Raw genomic sequence first — 17217 nt, forward strand, 5'->3', positions numbered from 1 at the left:
CCAACTTGCAAACCATCAGAAGCTTCAACCTCCATCTTGAGTAAGGATGCTATTTCAGAAATGTTACAGCTGAGTCACAGGCAAAACAACTTCCCTCCCAAGCTCAGAATTCTCTTGGCGATGCGAGTTCCTGATTAAGATCCTTGTGTCTGTCTGAGATTTCCTTCACATTCTGCCTTTCAACAGTGGGCTGGCAGTTCTGCATAAATGCCTCCAGTGGCAGACTGAAATTGCTATTTTTCCCTCCACACTGGGATGTGTAATTCCAGTCTCTTCAAGTGAGACAAAGCGTGTCATGTTAATCAGTAAAATCTCACAGCATGAGTACAATCAGTGCAGCTGAAGTCAGCACTGGTGCTCAAGAGCCTCTCTGGGCACTGCTTTAGAGACACTCTGGCTTTAGTCTAGGGCAAGGCCTTTTGCAGGGAACCGTGTACGCTTCTGGCCACTATCAGCTGGGTTTCCTTACTCTCTGAATCTTATTTATCTGGGAGCTCTTTTAAAATGTGTATCCCCTTAACAGCCTGGGCCCTAAATACACTAGAATGTGGCCTGTAGATCTTTGGGATTAATTTATTATTGCAGTCTAGATCTTACAAAGGGTTTTTCAAGGTACTTGTTGGGTAGAGTAACTCCCATAAATGTCTGATATGTAGAACAACCGCTGCCCTGAGCATCAGGGTTTGATTGTGCAGGACGGCCTCTTCTCAGAGTCTGTGTGCTGGTGTTCAGTAAAACCTTGAAAAGGGAAGTCCACTGGGTGTAGGCAGTGTTGCTGGAAGATTTGTGACTGTGTTCGTGATTTCTGATGTTCAACCAGGGAAAAAACTGGGCTGTTTTTATGCAGTTACAGGAGTCTGTCAGTTGTGGGTAATTCTGTTTATTTTAGAGGAAGTTTTAGGGAAAATCTGTCAGGTTGGTAAAGTTATTCATTCTGTTGTTTAGTGAAAGGAGATGGTTATTCCTGTTTTTTCTTGTTCTGGCATTTGTCTCCCTGTTTTTTTTCAGTCTTTATTAGGAAGTTTGTGTACACCAAAACTTTAGGGAAGGGTGGCTGAGTAGCTGCATTTGTGTAAGGGTTTCTTTTGCTCTAACACTTTGTGTAGTATGGGGTGAGTTTTTAAATATTTTTTTCTTTCCAGTTTCAAAATGCCAGGTGGGAAATTCTAGCTGTGCATGCAATTCAGCACTTACATTAACTGCCTTTCCTGCACTGCAGTCAGCAAGGACAATTTCAGTGTGTTTAATTCAACCACTGTCTGATCATCTTTTAATCCATCAGGTGTTACAGCACAGTTCAGTTCTCAGATTGACCAATAACAGCACTAACCTGCCACCAGCAGCTCAGGAATCATAACCACATCCTTGTGGCTGCACGAACAAAACAGTGCAAAGCTGCCTCATTTTGGGGAGGAAAAGCAGCAGCAAGTAAGAGGTACTGGTAAATAAAAACAGAAGGCTTAATTTCCTGACTCTTGTTTTCTCAGGTTCCAAACTGGAACAGTGAGATTCTTGCTAAACAGAAACCACTGGTTGCCAAAACTTCAGCAAAACTTCATTTTGTAAATCGACTAAAAGGCAAAAAGTACAAAAATGGCACCACCTCCAAAGTATTGCAGGATGCCAGTAATTCCATTGATCATCGACTTCCAAACTCCCAGAGGGTAGGTGTGGTGAGCTGTGGAGATCACGGCCTTTACTCATCTTTGTGTGATCAGAATTGTGGAAAACACCTTCCTGCAGCTGTCCTGTTCAGTTTAACTTGATTTAAACACTGTGGCTCTAAACTGATGCAGAATCTGTCGTTCTACAGCTCTCTCGGGGGTGGTGCCAGCTTTAAGATTCTCCTTCTACTGAAATATTTTATTTGTGGTGGATTTTTTGAAGTTAGAGCTCAGCTTGCAAATCAAGTTTATTTCTAAGTCTCTTCCAGACCCCACTTCTCCAAACATAACAAAATCTAGTTTTTCTGATTCAGGCAGTGGGAGAGATTTTGGACATACTTTTTAGGCTATTACACTCTTGAGAAGTCAGTTCAAAATGGAAGAACTGAGTCATTTGGTCATAGACCTGAGAAGACAATGGCAACTGTTCATTGCTGCTCTTGTTTCTTTTTCCTCTCATGGGCATTTGAGGTTTTGTTGGATAATGGCTGAGGAGTAGCTCCCATTGTACCATGATCAGAGCACTGTTTCTTTCCATTTCAGAGAACAGAACATTTCTAATATAGTCCACTCTCCTAAAAAGTGCTCCCCTAGCATTATTAGCATTTCCTCCTGTGATAGATCTGTTTATAGAAATGGCTGACTAAAAAAAATCATTTAATAAATTTCAGATATGTAAATATCAAACACGTTACTGGACTGAAACTCTGATGCAGTTGTCCCAGCCCGTAGGCACTGTGAGGTCAAATACCCTAACTCTTCTCCTTTTCAGAAAAGCAGTCGTGAGACAGTGGCAGACGAAGGCTTCTTTGATCTGCTGAGTCGGTTCCAGAGTAACAGGATGGATGACCAGAGGTGCTGCTTCCAGGAGAAGAACAGACTCGCAGCTGCTTCAGCGGCAACATCCTCTACTCCACCTGCAACGATGATAAAATGTAATTGTTTCAAAGTGCAATCTGTCTTTGCCTTGATTTCGCCAAATACTCCTTTCAGGACGTATTTGCATGCAAGAGTCTCTAGAGTAGTGGATTCACTCCTGTGCTAACTTTAGCGTGCGCTGTCTGTCCGTGCAGCCCTCTCCACGTCGGCAGTGTCCCCGCACACGGACGAGTTCCTGGAGCTGCTGGCGAGCTCGCAGAGCCGCCGCCTGGACGACCAGCGCGCCAGCGCCGGCGAGCTGCCCGGCCTGCGCGGCAGCCAGCCCGGCCTGCGCGGCAGCCAGCCCGGCCTGCGCGGCAACCAGCCCGGCCTGCGCCGCCTCGCGGCCAGCGCCAACAGCGACCTGGACGACGACTTCTTCGACAGACTCATCAAATGCCAGGTGAGTGCTGCGCACAGCGTCCTCAGCTCTGGGGACGGCAGTCCTGCCAGGGAGCCTCTGTCTGTCATGTGCTTTATCTGGCAGGTAAGGAAGAATGTAACCCAACTCTCATCTTTTGTTCTCTTTTAATTATCCAGTGTCTAGTAAGGGTAATTTTGTATTTATACCACAGTAACTACTGAAAGTAAGAAATGCTTAAAAAGGGAAGAGAAACAAGTGGGGCTATTACAAGGGGTATGTAAAATGGTTTGAAGTGTTTAGACCTGGACTTCTAAGGAGGGCACCTGCTGCACCAGCAATCCCAATTTATCAGCGGAAAGAATTCAGTATCCAGGGTTTGGTGGTAATAGTGGTCATCAGCCCCATGAGGTTAAGTTTAAATGATAGTTTATGGCAATACACAAGTGAGGTGACTGATTTTCAATTGGAGCATGTGCATGTACCAGTTAGACCAAAAAGAATTAAAAAGACTTCCTGGTTTGTCTGATGGGTTGATAAGCAGCCCAAAATACAAAACTCAGACACCAAGTTCTCCCCAGGTCAGTAAGTATGGTAGCTTGGGTGAGAAAGCAGCACCTAGAATCGAGTCTACAGTGCTGAAGTACCACATTCTGTTGTAGCAGCTTGTCTGTTTCTTTTTGTGAGTCAAGCAAAGAATACAGAAATATTCTATTTTAGGAATGAAAAATATTTAAACTCCTTTAAACAAGCACAAAGGGTTGCTGCCTTTGAGCCTTTTTGTATCAAGGTGCCTGTCCCAGGTCTACCCCCCACTGACAGCTGTGCCATTGCTGCTGTGGCCCCACTCCCTGCAGCAGCAGCAGCAGCAGCAGCAGCGTGTTCCTGTGGAGAACAGCCCTCCCCAGGAGCAGAGCCCAGCCCTGCAGGGTTTGCCACCTGCGCTGTGGCCTTGGCATTAAACTGTACCCAGCTGTGGAGGCAAGGCCTTCCCAAATCTTACACCACTGCAGCCATTTTTTAGTCCCTGTGTAAGGAAAGGAAGACAACCACACTTCCTCATGTACGAGACCAGAAACACCCTGTATTAATGCTAAAAATTCTCCTTCTGAACTAAGGACACTTAAATCTCATTTTGCAATATGTCAAAGAACTGAACTGGGGGGTCATTTTCAGACACATAGGGACAAGGGTGTCAGAGGAACCATTTTACTTACACTTGGACTCTTAATAATTTCATTTAGCAAGTTTAACTTGAATCAAAACTTATAAATTAAATCTACTAGCTTTAAATCTGATAGTAAGAGCTTTTGGTAGTTTTTTCACTTAATATTGTTAACTTACTCCACATCACCTTGTTAATATGCAGCTTTTATTGCTTGGTCTGTCTGCAGGGTTCCAGACTGGATGATCAAAGATGTGCTCCCCCAGGAGCTGCCAAAGGCCCCACTGTACCCGATGAGGATTTTTTCAGCCTGATTTTGCGCTCACAAGCGAAGAGAATGGATGAGCAGAGAGTTCACTTACCCTCAGCTGTAAAGGGCCCCAATTCCAGCTGAAGACCCCAGAGGCGTGCACTGTACAGCAGCATCCTAGGGCTCATTGGGGTTTGCTGGAAAAGCCCTCTTGCCTTTTTAAGATGATTACAATTAGTAGCTTTGTCTCCTTCTGATTTTTTACTGCACTAGCAGCAGCATCACACTCATGAGCAGTAGTTACAGAGCTGCCCCGCTCCTGCAGTTGGCAGCTGCTTTCAGAGCAGTGTCTGAGGTACTGGTACTGGGTCTCCCTCTTCATTGCCTCTGTCTATCAAAACTTCCATGATTTTTTTTCTCTGTCAATTCTCTCATTGCTCATAAGTGGATTCTACCACTGTCTCAATCTAGTGTACGACTTAAATTTTTATGTTCTTTTTAAAGAAAACTTGATTTTCCCCTGATTTGTACCTCTTGAAAAAAGATCTGTTTTCTTTTATACTTTTTTTAAAAAAGTAATTAAAAAAAAAAAAGAAGAAATAGCTTCAGTATTTAGTCTTTTTGCAGAAACACAGTTTGGAAGAATCAATCATTTCTATTAAAAATCCTAGTTTTAATTCTGTTTAATAAAAAATAGTTTTTTCAAACATGATGGGTTTTTGGGAATATTTAGTTAACTGTTTCCTACATTAATTCAGAACAGTTTTGCAATCTGCAGAAGTTTTCAAGCAGTACTTACTTTCAAGAAACAGCTGTCCACACTGCTCTCTACAGCTTGTGCAGTACGTGCCCCTGCACCAGGAATCACAGGGGTGGTGGGCACTGGGCACCAGCTCCCCTGGGCCTGGGGCAGTGCCTGCAGCCACCAATTCCCAGTGTCACACACAGGAGCTGCCTCCTGTACCCGACCTCAGCTCCTGAGCTGGGCTGGAGAGTTCTGGGGAACAACCACTGCAGTGCCCATCCCCAGAGCAGCTCCTGGCCCTCTTCAGCTTTGAACTGGCTAAAACGCGCCTGCTACAACATCAGATTCTCATTCTCTGCCAATCCTTACACCAGGAGGAAATCCATAAGCTGTCCTAAAACCGAGCTGATAAAGAACATAAACCCAAAGACAGACTGAGACATCTGGGCTGGGAATTAGCATCACAGGAATTACTCAAAACTTATCTCACAAACCTGATTTCCAACAAGCAGCAACACTACAGAAGCTTGGGGGGTTTTTGGCCACTTAAAGGTTAACACCTCTGTTTCAGATTCCAGATGCAGTGCATGTACTTACTCTCCCAGATTTTACAACCTTGATGTTCTCTCTTCTACACTTGAGAATGAGAGCAGAAGTAGAAGTACATGACAATTAAAGATTAGACAAAACTTACAGCAGAGCCTGGGTCTTCCTTAGTCTCTTTCCTGGGAGTCATGTAAAACGCTCTTTTTCTTCTCTTCACATGGTTCCATGGCAGAACTTTTCCCTTCTAGGTTTTTATTAGGGTCACAGTTTTCTCCAGTCTCTCCTTCTGCTTTACCCGTCTCCCGTTTTTGCTGCTCAAGTGCAGCTTCTTCAGTAAGGTTTTCAGCTTGGAGAGTTTCAAGTCTATGAACTTCAGATTCAGTGTGCAACCTGTTCTGCAAAAAATTAATAATACTCTATTAATTAAGCAATCAAAAGTGACAGCATCTATTGTTTCAAATGCATCCCAGCTCAAGGGGCAGGGCTCACCCGAAGCATGACAAGGGTGAGTCTGCAAAACAGAACACATGAATAAGCCCAAGATAGAGTATAAATCCTGTTTGGAATCTTCTGTAGTTTGCAGGGGAGTCAGCACTGGTTTTTTCCTCCATGTTTCTTCTGTGGGTAATCACGACTGCCCAGGCTGACACACATACTGATCTCTCAAAACTGAAGTTATCTTTACCATAAAGGGTTTTAATTCAGTAGTTTCCTGCCACAGTTAGCCACTGCAAGATATTTTTCCAGAAGAAACACATCCAAGACACCTCTCTCAACCTGTTCCTTGGGAGAACGTGTACCTCCTTAACTCCCCTCTCCCCCAGCTCTGGGTTAGGCGTGTTGTTTAAGTGTGTTCTAGCAGGCACCACTGCACCCTGCTCAGTTTAATGGCAGCACCAGGAGCCACAGCAGGCTCTGTGGGCCTCTGGCCCCTGTGGGACTCTGGTACCTGTGCCTCCGGCTCGGCGCTCCTGCTGCCACTGCCCGCTCTCACCGTAGGGAGAGGCCTCGTGGAGGCGTCCCCTCTGTCCTGGTGGCCCCTGGGGACAGACAGATGCTGCTGCACGTGAGACTCCTCTGCTGTCCTCCCATTGTGGTGCCCCAAGGCAGCTCGCTCCTGCTCACCCGCAGGCAGAGGAAGACTTCTCCTCTGAGAAGATGTTAAGTATCTTAATGCAGACACTGATGATCCTGCACCATAGCAAAAAGCCTGGGGGGAGGAAAAAACCCAAACTGAGCAAAACATGCACAGCCTATGGTTTTCACACATTTCATATCATATAGCTGAAGGAGCCTGAAGGAGAAGCTCAGTGAAGAGAAGGAGCTCCAGCTCAAGCTTTCTGCAGTCTGACCACGCTGCAGGAACTGCCAGGCTGGATGCAGTTCACTGCTGGTGCTACACTGAAGATGTTTAAGGCTCTAACTCAATGCTTTCATGTGAAATGCCAACTACATGCATCATGATGTAATGACTCAAAGAAGAAATGGGAACTGAATTGCAATAAACTGTCAGAGAGTCTAAGATTTTAAGCAGTTTGATGTTATTATATCCCACTTGGGGAGTGGGAGAGGAATACAGTTTGAATACAAAACTTGGCTCTTTTAATTCCTAGACCAATTGTAGTATGAAGCCTTTGTCAAGAAAAAAATTCCCTTGCAGAAGTAATTTCTTTCTGCTAAGAAATCTGTTCAGTTGTACAAATGAGAAATAAGTAATATAATAGATAATACTTAAACATAAATGCATTTAATATTTGAAAAATCAAACCGAGCTTTTCAATGTAAGATGAATGTATACAAACCAGGACAGCCAGAGCCATCATAATGAGCACTGGAACCTGCAGAATTAATGGTATTTCCTTCATAAGTGCCTTGATGAATTCACCAATTCCTTGTCCTACGTGCTTCAAAGGCTCGGTTACAAAGTTGGTGAAAGTTATTGCCAAGGCCTAGAAAAATAAAGAGAAAACCACTGTTGTCACACAAACAACAACCATGAACAGCCCCTTTGGGCTTGGCACATACCTTTGTTGGTGGAACCAACAAAATAGGATTGACAAGCAGAGTTTCATAATACTTCTGACAGGGATCATCCTGAAACGTCCATGTACTTCTAAGCCATTCTGCAGTCAAAGCAGAGACATTTTTACTACTTTTTAAAAAATATATTTTTGACACAGCAGCAATACAGAAAGGAGCATTTCAGTTACAGATGGAAGAGAACTCTTCTAGATACAATTCAAAAGTGAGAATTATTTTTACACATCTGAGATTGGCTTGGCAGTATAGTTTATCCAGTCAAGGGGATGCAGGAAGGGGAAGGAAGGCTAGAAAGAAAGACAAGAACCTGAAGTTTTCCCCTGTATAATCAAGAAAGGTTTTTACGTGAGATCAGTTCCCAGAAGCCTCAGGGAAAAAAGTCCCATCTGTGGAAACAATGAACTTGCACACTGTGTTCACAGTTACTCCTGACACAGCGTCATCCTGTGTTATTGCTCATCTGCCAGTCTGCAGGGAGACTGAAATGCTCTACTCTGCTTGCTAGACTCAAGGGTCTGTTTCAGTTACAAGCAGAAGTCTTACTTCTTAAGGGAATTTTTACATTACAAACAAGTGATTCATGACATCAGTGTTTCTGCAGTTCTGTTTTACTGCAGTCAGAACACAAATCCTTGACATGTATCAAAACCAGAAGAGTCCAGAAATTACACAGGGAAGGCCATAACAAGCACTCTTTAAGAGCTGCCACCCTTCATCTACCTGCTACAGCACTGGATAGAAATAACAGCTAATAAAAAATAAGCTTTCTCTGTAAAATAGTAACACCAGAATAAACAACTCCAGATCCAATTACTGAAATCCACTGTACTCACAGGCCTGATACATAAAAAGAATCCTTGTCCTAACTCTGCCTTTAGTAAATGGCACTGAATGGCACTGGGGATGGTGGCTGGGGAGACACAGGTAAGTTACAAGAAAAAAAATAACACCATGACAGACCCCAAGTGCAGTGCTGTGATCAGCTCTCCCCCCAAGGCCTAGAAAACAGAGTCTTTATGGGATGGAAAAATGGTAAAACCACATAATCGTGTATTGCAGAAAATTCCCTGTACTACTCATGAAGAAATCTGAGTATCCTGGGATACTCTGAACTGATATTTTGTGATCTTTAATACTCCTGCAAAGTGCCAAGACACGAACTCACCGAAGAGCGTTCCCCGCCAGTCGAGCTTCTCCACGCAGACGCTGTCGACGTGGCCCATCTTGGCGATGTCAGCCTGGTGCTGAGCGAAGGCCAGCTGCAGGGGACACGGACAGGCCTCCTCAGCTGCCCCTGTGCGCCTCAGCAGCCGTGGCACGGCTCCCCGCAGAAATGACACCTTCCCCACTGGCCCCTTCTAATGACAACTCCCCACGTGATACGTCTTTAGAAAAGCTTACTACCTGAACAATTTAATGGAGCTGAGTTCTAAGAACTTCCTAGGAATGGACAAAACCCCTGAGATAATGGCTACCTCCAAGTTATTCTCCAAAAGGAGTCTGAATTGCCAAAGGACCAGACTCCAATAGTCAAAGATACAAGTTCAAGGCAAAAGCAAACTGATGACACCTTTCCTTAAAATGTTTCTGGAACAGAGACACAGCTGTCATGCAATTACTCATTAAAACATCCTCTTTTATTTTCAAATAATTCCCATAAGATACCTGTATATATTAGTTTTGCCTCACAGTTTGCAACTGATACTCAAAACAGAAAAAATTCAGTCAAATCATCTGTTGCAAACCCAACATTCTTCACTGCCTCAACCCAAGCCATTGGCACGGCATTCCACCCCGTGCCAGGGCCATCCCACTGTCCAGCACTCTGCTGTCCCTGGCTCTGACAAGCTGTGAGGAAGATTCTGTGCCTGGCTGTTGATCTGGTAGCTTAAATTCCTCAACAAAACGGATCCTATTGTACCACCAGCCACTTAATCATCATTAATGAGGCATTTATCTGGTCTATCACATCAAACACTTTGTACCAGGGAATCTTAAGGAAAAAACTCAGAATGTATTTCTGTGTAACTTTTCTACAAAGCTGCTTTAGCCAGAGGTCAGATCTGCCTTGCCCACATAGTGAAATCAGAATTCCAGTGCTCTCTGAATTTTGTGCATCTCTACAGCAGGATAAAGTTGTCAGGGTTTCTTTGGTTCTTTATGCCTTACACACCCAACATGCAAAAGAAAATGTTTATCCCTTTTTTTATTTTGCAGCTAATTAAAAGCTACATGTAAACTAACCAAACAAAACAACCTTAACTCCCTCGTAACTGTAACATCCTAAGCCAAAAAGCCATTAAGATTACACAACTTACCTTATACAAGTAAAGCCAATTCCATGCAAAACTGATGAAAAAGTTTATTAATAAAATACGTTTCAGCTGAACAAACCAAAGAATTCGTGTCCAGATCTCTGTAGCTATTACCATCACAATGCACAGTAAGCACAAGAGTAGCTGAAAAAGAAAAGAGGGACCCACATTTGGAACTTTCCAAGCTTACTGACAGTACACATGAAGAAACATCCACCGTTTGTTTTTACTGATGTCTTTTACACAGAATAGCTGAGCAGCTTTTCCTTGCTCCCACAGCCCATCTGAGCAGCACAAGGCAGAACAGTTCAGTGGCAGTACTAACACTCATTCCTGCCCCCAGCTGCTCATTTGTTTCTTGCAATATTTCGTTATTTCTGCAGTAGGATGTTTGTTACATTAGCCACTGCACTTCTGAATTACTGAACTGGTGCCAGCCAGGGCTTGAGCAGTTTGTGCCTGCTATGAACACAGAACAACTGCTGCCAACTCCTGCACTTTGGTAAAGAGACAAAGTTACAGTCTGGGGGTACCAGCAGGCTTCAGAGAAGCACTTCACAAAATGTCTTTCCACCTGAGGATCCCTGTCAGAGGTTACTGACAGCCTGCTTTTGTCATCTGGCTTCCAGGGACCCCTCAAATCTAGACAGGCTACTTGCAAGACCAGCATAAAACATTGGCATATTCTGAATTGTAAAGATTTATTCAGTAAGCTCCAGTTTACTAGAGACTCTCAGCTTAGCACTTCATAAATACCATAGTCAAGCTCTCCTCTCCAACACGACACAATTTTTCTCACAAAATTTGCAAAAGCCTCTGACCTGCAGGAGTTCAAATATATACTTGTCTCAGTATAAATATTTTCCAACTCTTGGAGAAGCCAACAGCTTCAACAAGTACATGAACAAGAGACAAACCTGGAAGATCTATAATGCACGACATGTCAGTTCTAGTGGTAAGAAAGTGCTAGAGCATAATGAGTCTAGCAGCACAGATATAAAAGACAAGAAAAAACCCCAAAACATACCAGAAAAAAGCCCCAAACCAAAGTTACCATGAGAACAGATGACTACAGGAATAAAAAACTTGAATTCCTTCTTAAGGCAAATACATCCTTCAGCAACCACAAAAAAAAAGTGACTCACTAAAAGTGTGATGGAAAGAATTGCTGTATCTGTGGAGTTAAGATGGTAATATTAATTGACTAGCACAGAGAAACTGAAGAAAACAGCAATTAAAACCAATAATTAACCTTTATTCTCTTACCAGAAACAAATTATATAGATCAATTCCAAAGGCGTCCTCAAATCTCCACTGCCAAGCTTGATCATCATGGTGTTTAAAATTGATCAGAATATCACTCAGGGCCTCATCCAGGGCCCCTGGCTGCCAGGCTTCCTCACTGACAAACCTGAGGATCTCCAGATACGTCTGTCTCGTAAGAATGATCTCAGCATCGTAATGGACATGGCCCACATTTTCCTCAGGCTGAATTCAAAGCAAAGCAAAACAATGGTTAAAAGCTGCTTATCTGGAAATAGAAATGCATCTATAGGCCAAAGCCTGATCATATTCCTTCTGTACCAGCACCCTTCCGATGCAGACTGCAGGATGAAAACATGGGACAGGGGCACACTGAGTTCTGCATGGACCCACCTCTCAAGCCTGTCAGGGTCTCTCTGGATGGCATCCCTTCCTTAGGGGTTTAATTCTATCTGGTTTAATTCTAACCTGATCCCTGTTCCTGCTTGCACAATCTCTCTGTACTCCTCTCAGGCTACCTGTCCTCGCTTCCACCCTCCACAGGTTAACATGGCAGATCTACAATACAGGCCTTAAAAACCTACAACAAACAACCCAAATCCGGCTCCCTCCAGTTTCCAATCATCAGCATGAGCAGAACAAGGTGTTCCTATGGCTACATTCCTGCAACAGCTGTCTAGATACACTGAATTCACAAACCCTTCCTTCGGATGCTTTACAGATCAAATGACAGCTGTGTCTCCTCAGCAGCACTGGATGCACAGACTTATATCACCTTTTCCTTTGCCATTTCAGTTCATTTCATTTAAAGTACACCAGCGTAATTAATCAATGCTTGGTAACTGTAAAAACTACATAAGGCAGTAATATGAATTCATTTTGATTATTTTTTAGAATTACTGTTCAAATACTTACAAGGCCAAGTTTTCCAGCTTCATTTAAAATCTTATTCAAGTATCGCTTAAAAATATAAAAGCTGCGGCTCTCGTGTGATTTGGCATTCCTCTTCTCACACTCTGCAATCTGCAATTGTGCAAAAGACACTTTTATTCACTTTGCTCAAACCAGCTTCTTCAGAGGAAAGAAAGACCTCCAAATGTACCAACACATTTCTTTAGTTTAGCAATGATTCCATGTTTAGTATGCCAGATAAAAAGCACATGCAGTAACTGAAGATACCACTTTCCATGGGACTGGCCAGCACTGGAGATTTCCCATCTGCTAGTAATATTCAAATCCTGACCTCAGTAAGGCTACAAACAAATGCAAACATCTGAATTTCCTTACATTTTAATCTGCATCAGAAAAAAAAAGAGGGAACTGCCAAAAATTCTACGTAACTAAAACAACATTTAAATGACACATATCCCATTGGGTATCCAAAGGGCTGAGGGCAGTGATCCATCCCCACATGCTGGGAGGGGGCCTGACAGCAGCCCCTGAGAGCTGCAGCTCTGCACACTGCCCTGTCTCTGTGACACAACCCAGCCCTTAACATCAAACAGGACTGAACAGCTTGAGAACTGCACAGGGTAACATCAGCACCTTTAAACTGCTGGCCCTGGACAGAAGCACCCAGCTCCTGTCGATTTTGTTACACTGTAAAACACTTCAGGAAATGCGTAGGCAGAACAACAACATGAAAATTAATTCAAACCACTTCCAGTCTCTCCTCTGCCTAGAGGTTCCCCTCCATAAAGCATAAATTACGCCAGCAATGCACCTGTTTGATACTATGCAAAAGAGCATCATCAGAAAGCACAAACCATAAAACATTGGAAAATATTCTGAAGAACAAACCTTTGCTTGCAAGGAATCTATTACCCTGGAACAACGTGAGATTTCAGTACTGAGTGTATCCTCAGCCTTTTCCTCAGAGCCATGGTAGTTTGGCTAAAATTACAGAAGAAAAACATATTTTTAGAATCCAAGAATTTGACCAACATGCCCTGTTACACTTCTACAGTCACATCACTTTAGAAGGAGTAAAGGAGCTAAAAACTGAGTACAGAGCTCTGCTGCTAACACTCTCCCAATGATGCTCCAGTTATCCCTCTGCTGTTATTGAGGCTCCAGATGGGCAATTGCTTTGAGTTTATCTAAATGCACGCTGCCTCCAAACAGTGAGGTCTAGCCTGTCCACCCCCACTTGCCCTTTCCCCTCCTTGGAGTGCTGGTGACCCACAGAGTGCATCAGATTAGATAATGGCACTGGCTAAAAACTGACTCAGCGGGCAAAGGGGCAGTTTGAGGCAGGCAATTCCCAGTGCAGCTGGCCATGCCGCCAAGCAGACTGCAGGAAAACACAAACCCACTGTGGGCTGCCTGCCCTTCTCTGCTCCAGAGCACTCCATGTTTGCTGATCATTACCCAGAGCCAGTCTGGGCAGTGCTGCTCACACACAGCCAGCTGTGCTCACTGAGGGAAGGCTCCAAGAGGAAGCACAACCCCACATGAACCACTGAACTCATGCTGGAACAAAGCTTGGTTTGGAGGGCTTGAGCGGCCCCCACAGCCTGCCCACCTAAAAACTCTCTGCAGAGCAGAAAAGAAATCCTGAGAAGGTGGACTAACACAAAGCAGTATTTTTTTGCATTTAAGATGTAGTTCTGTTTCTGCAGGAGACCACAATAAAGCTACTGCTTTTTTTATAACTGCTGAAGCAGTTGGGCTCCAGGTTAAACACTCCTAAGTTTGCTGCTGGATCTTAAGGATGCTAATGACTATCAGGGGGTCTTGGAGAAGATGAGGAGGTTGATGAGGAACCTGTGGAGAGCATTAATGCACTCTGCATCTTCTAAACTTCAGAAAATTATGTTCTGTAGTGTTTAAACAGCATTGCTCAAGACTGTAAAACCAAACTTGAAAGCTGAACAATGGCAAGAATGAAGGGTGCCCTTACAACCACCCCCAGTTTACAGTGCCATGTGTGCATATATGCACAAGATAACCAACATGCATCCCACGGTATTTACAGTCTGCTCTTCATACAAGACAGAGGATACAATTCATCTTGCTAGAACTAATTTTTTTTCCTACTTCATCTTCTCTCCAATGTTAATGAATCATTAAAAGAACAGCAATCCTGATTCTGATCTTCCTTCTGAAAATTGAGGCCCAGCATTACAAAACACCACTGACTTTCACAATAGTCCCACATAAGAAACAAGAAACTGGTTCCTATTGCTAGGAAACTGGTTAATTAAAATAAAATACAATAATTACCTTTAACTCCCCCAACTTTTATCAGTTAGTAACCGGATTTGCTAGATATTTAACACTATACTTGAGAAACCAGAAGGAGCTGCTTAACCCAGTAGTTCTCAGAGCAGTGGCCTGTGGTGCCACAATCTGCATAGATCAAACACCAGCTGTGAAAATACAAAAAGCCTGCCTGATATGACTTGATCTGAGGGCAACAGAAGCTCACCAGGTAAAGGTCCTGAACTAATTCCACTGGTTTTTCCCTTGCAGTTTTAACCATGGACACCAAGACTTGTCTGTGTATGGATTTAGACACAACATAATAAGCCCTTAAAAACATCACCCTGCTACCATTATCTACTGTCACTACTTAAAAGCAATCTTCCAACAGTGTTTAGCTTTTTGGGAGACACACACATCCTTTCTTTTTCTACCTTGTAAGGTCTTCTCATTGTTCCTGACGCTGCATCATAATTGAGCATATCTGTGGGGTCAATCCATTCATCTTCTTGAACTTTACAGCTCCCTATCAGCACAACTGCACAGAACACCAAAGGAAACAGCATCCTGTATCACTGAATGGAACAAGAAATTCAGGTATTTAGGTCAGTGTAACATGCTGTATGAAAAAAATGAAACAATCTTACAAGAAAAAAAACTAAAAAAGGAGCTTTTGAACAACTCTATTCTCCATTGAGCAGGATTAAATTCACTTCCATACTTTTCCCCAAGGAAAATGCTGGCAATAATATGCACAATAAACTGCATTACATGATCAATACCCCTGACTTTGTTATCAGCAGGTGTAGCACAGAGTTCAGCATTGCTAAATATTGTAAAATGGTGCAGAACTCCAGCTCGCTTCACCAAAAGGGCACTGTGTTAACAGTGCAGCAAATTTTTGTGTCACATTAAGAAGATTTGGCAGAAAAACCCCTTTCATCTCAGCTGTTGCTCAGATACCAGAGGGGCTGGGGGTGGCTGTGCTTTGAATCTGAGGGACTAGCACTGAAAAGGGAAGCACAGAGCCAGTGCAGCACTGTGAGTCCAGTGACATTCAGTAAGAGCTACCACAGTCACAGATTCACACACTGAGTCTGCTCATGTCCAACAAACTCTCCTGGCCAGACCACAGTCTGAAAATGTTCATCAGACCTCAGGTGGAAAACACTGTAATTTACTGGGCAGCAAACGCTGGATTGTCAGCAATAGCACTGTCTGCGGGAGCACATGAACACAAAAAAATAAGCAATAAACCAACAAAAAAAAAGTTACAGTGGAAGACGACTAAAAGCAAAATCACAAACAGAAGCTGGCTCTCTGAATTTCCTGGGGGAGCACTCGGTGTTCGAGCCTTACCTAGCCAGCAGGCATTCCTGTGGGGCAGGAGAGAGGCACAGCCCCGATACAAAAACGGAGTCTCCTCTGACCTCCGCCCCTCTTAAACTATATATGCATTGGTTTTTTTTGAGGGAGGGTAAAAGGTACAGCTTCAGTTAATGGCATTTCGTACTTAGGTGCCTAAGTGTCTTTAGTCAAACGTAAAGCGTGTACATATCTCCATTAGCACACGTTGGTGTGTGGAAAGCGATACGTCCTTTCGAGTTCACGGAACAACGTTCAGGTTTTGGTCACCTGTGGGGTCACTCCTTTGGCTTAGCTCCCCTCGGCCGCATTGCTTTAGAACAACCACGGCCACACCACCTCCTGCCTCTCCACCACCCTTTGTTCCCCCTGAGAGCGATACACCGCGCTCCCTCAGAGATCCTCCTCCTAAGGGTGCAGGCAGCTTGTCCTGGAGAGCTACTGCCAACGCCAACATTCCTCCTCGCTGAACTCTGATTTTCAGCATTGTTTCCCGAAGGGACCAGCACGACCGTCACGCAGAACTCACCCCGGCCGGCCTCGCAGGGACATCGCTGCCCCGCCCGGCGCCACGGCCTGGTGCTCTCGGTGCGGCCCCGCCAGGCCCCGGGCCCCGCTCCGGCCCAGGCCGGCACTGCGGCCCGAGCGCTGCGGGAGCCCACAGGGCCATGCAGAAGCGGCTCCGCACGCTTCTCCCCCACCTTCGCCTCCCTCAGCCGCACCGACACCGCGCTCCGCCGAGACACGCAGCGCTCGGCCCCTCCCCGCTCCTCCTCGCCCCGACAGCGCGCAGGCCCCGGCCGGCGGCGCCCGCCCCGCCCGCAGCCCCGCTCGCCGCCTGCGGTACCTGAGGGGCCGCGGGGTTCCCGGCGTCCACCCGCTGTGTTTACCCGCTGTGTTTACCCGCGGTGTTTACCCGCGGTGTTTACCCGCTGCGGGCCGCCCCGGCGGCCGCTCCGCCCGGGAAGCGCCGCGGAGCAGCGGCCGCGGAGGCGCCGCCCGGCCCTGAGGCGCCGTCTGGCGCTGCGGCCCCGCCCCGGGCCCGCCCCGGGCCCGCCCCCGCAGGGAGAGCCGAACCTTCGCTAAACGCCCGCCCAAGCACAACGCGGGGTGGGAAATGACGGATGGAAAACCAGACCCGCCCTGTAAAGACACAACTCGGAGTAAAATTCATGTCACGAAACCACTGTTGTTATAGACATGCCAATTTAAATTAGATTGCCAGCTTTGACCACAGAGAGACAACGAGAAAAATGCTTTTTTTCCTCCGAAGTAGCTTTGTATCTGCATCATTATATCACACGTACATATAATTGTATATGTATCTAATAAAGAAAAAATACACAAGATTTTCAGCTCTATGCCCACTGTATGATTACTT

General features: G+C 44.9%; 2 protein-coding genes across 6 annotated transcripts in view; one reads left to right on the forward strand and one right to left on the reverse strand.

The window, feature by feature from the left end:
- Positions 1-5796, forward strand: part of GPSM2 (G protein signaling modulator 2) — a 28770-nt gene extending 22974 nt beyond the window's left edge. For 2 of the 3 annotated variants that reach the window (XM_063407656.1, XM_063407657.1), the window contains exons 12-15: positions 1488-1664; positions 2437-2599; positions 2738-2985; positions 4338-5796. In XM_063407656.1, coding sequence (XP_063263726.1) covers positions 1488-1664; positions 2437-2599; positions 2738-2985; positions 4338-4502 — 753 coding nt within the window. In that variant the 3' untranslated portion in view covers positions 4503-5796. The remainder of the gene's footprint in view (positions 1-1487; positions 1665-2436; positions 2600-2737; positions 2986-4337) is intronic. The other variant, XM_063407658.1, reaches the window with a different exon arrangement.
- CLCC1 (chloride channel CLIC like 1) lies at positions 1895-16885 on the reverse strand. 3 transcript variants are annotated; one of them, XM_063407666.1, is made up of 12 exons: positions 16684-16885; positions 14906-15046; positions 13068-13160; positions 12183-12290; positions 11271-11492; positions 10008-10148; positions 8855-8948; positions 7675-7772; positions 7452-7598; positions 6644-6859; positions 5798-6044; positions 1895-2581 (listed from the first exon to the last, which is right to left on the reverse strand). In XM_063407666.1, exons 2-11 carry the CDS (start codon positions 15035-15037, stop codon positions 5817-5819), a joined length of 1479 nt encoding a protein of 492 aa, XP_063263736.1. In that variant the 5' UTR covers positions 15038-15046; positions 16684-16885; the 3' UTR covers positions 1895-2581; positions 5798-5816. The 3 variants fall into 3 exon arrangements, with proteins under 3 accessions (XP_063263736.1, XP_063263734.1, XP_063263735.1); XM_063407664.1 differs by having other exon boundaries at positions 6599-6859; XM_063407665.1 differs by lacking the exon at positions 16684-16885 and adding an exon at positions 16366-16520 and having other exon boundaries at positions 6599-6859.
- Positions 16886-17217: the final 332 nt, after the last annotated feature.

The sequence above is a fragment of the Prinia subflava genome, chromosome 10 (assembly GCF_021018805.1).
Source record: "Prinia subflava isolate CZ2003 ecotype Zambia chromosome 10, Cam_Psub_1.2, whole genome shotgun sequence".
Taxonomy (NCBI): domain Eukaryota; kingdom Metazoa; phylum Chordata; class Aves; order Passeriformes; family Cisticolidae; genus Prinia; species Prinia subflava.

What these genes read in the sequence shown, in the direction of transcription:
- CLCC1 (XM_063407664.1), bottom strand. Translation starts at nt 15,037, where the DNA reads ATGCTGTTTCCTTTGGTGTTCTGTGCAGTTGTGCTGATAGGGAGCTGT. An exon ending in TAGATTCCTTGCAAGCAAAG is followed by an intron (nt 12,291 to 13,067) that starts GTTTGTTCTTCA and finishes GCACAATTGCAG; the next exon opens with ATTGCAGAGTGTGAGAAGAG. An exon ending in AAGCTGGAAAACTTGGCCTT is followed by an intron (nt 11,493 to 12,182) that starts GTAAGTATTTGA and finishes CTTTGAATTCAG; the next exon opens with CCTGAGGAAAATGTGGGCCA.